Here is a 501-nt window from a genome sequence, read left to right as displayed (position 1 = left end):
CACAGGACATTACCTCGGTCGTGCTACTGCAGCGAGAAACATGGTCTTCGGGATGAAGTTCTTGCTCTTGCGGTCTCTCTGTGGTGGCAGCTCACTTTCAAGAAGCATGTACGTGCGTGTGTTCTTGTCTTGATTAAACCACTTCTCGTCGATGTGTATCACGTTCTCCATAGGCTCGAATTGTGTGTTGCATCATCTATATAGCTCTGCACATGCTCCACCCTCATGTGCTTGTTTTCGGTCGTTAGATCCGGCTTAATACGCGTGGAGCGGCGATGTAAGCGGCCATCCTTTAGCATAGAAGACACCAGGTAGCGCGTAAGCCCAGCTGCGACTGCTGTGTGTCGCACGACAAGACGCTGTTCAGCAGGAACCTGGGAGAGCTTCTGAGCAACTTCGTCGCGGCCTATCTGCTTTCTACCTGAGTTTGTTTTTATCCTGCTGCGCCTTTCGCCTTCACTGATACCGTTAGTACATGTAGATTGGTACTGGGTCCACAGC

General features: G+C 51.1%; 1 protein-coding gene across 1 annotated transcript; it reads right to left on the bottom strand.

Moving 5' to 3' along the window:
• Positions 1-9: 9 nt before the first annotated feature.
• Positions 10-171, bottom strand: PPTG_20334 (hypothetical protein; the record flags this gene model as incomplete). Its single annotated transcript, XM_008919125.1, has 1 exon — positions 10-171. One exon carries the CDS (start codon positions 169-171, stop codon positions 10-12), a length of 162 nt encoding a protein of 53 aa, XP_008917373.1.
• Between the last annotated feature and the right edge of the window lie 330 nt (positions 172-501).

The sequence above is a fragment of the Phytophthora parasitica genome (genome assembly GCF_000247585.1).
Source record: "Phytophthora parasitica INRA-310 unplaced genomic scaffold supercont2.517, whole genome shotgun sequence".
In the NCBI taxonomy this organism is placed as follows: domain Eukaryota; phylum Oomycota; class Peronosporomycetes; order Peronosporales; family Peronosporaceae; genus Phytophthora; species Phytophthora nicotianae.
The sequence above is the reverse complement of the archived record's forward strand: the minus strand, read 5'-3'. Positions and strand labels throughout refer to the sequence as shown.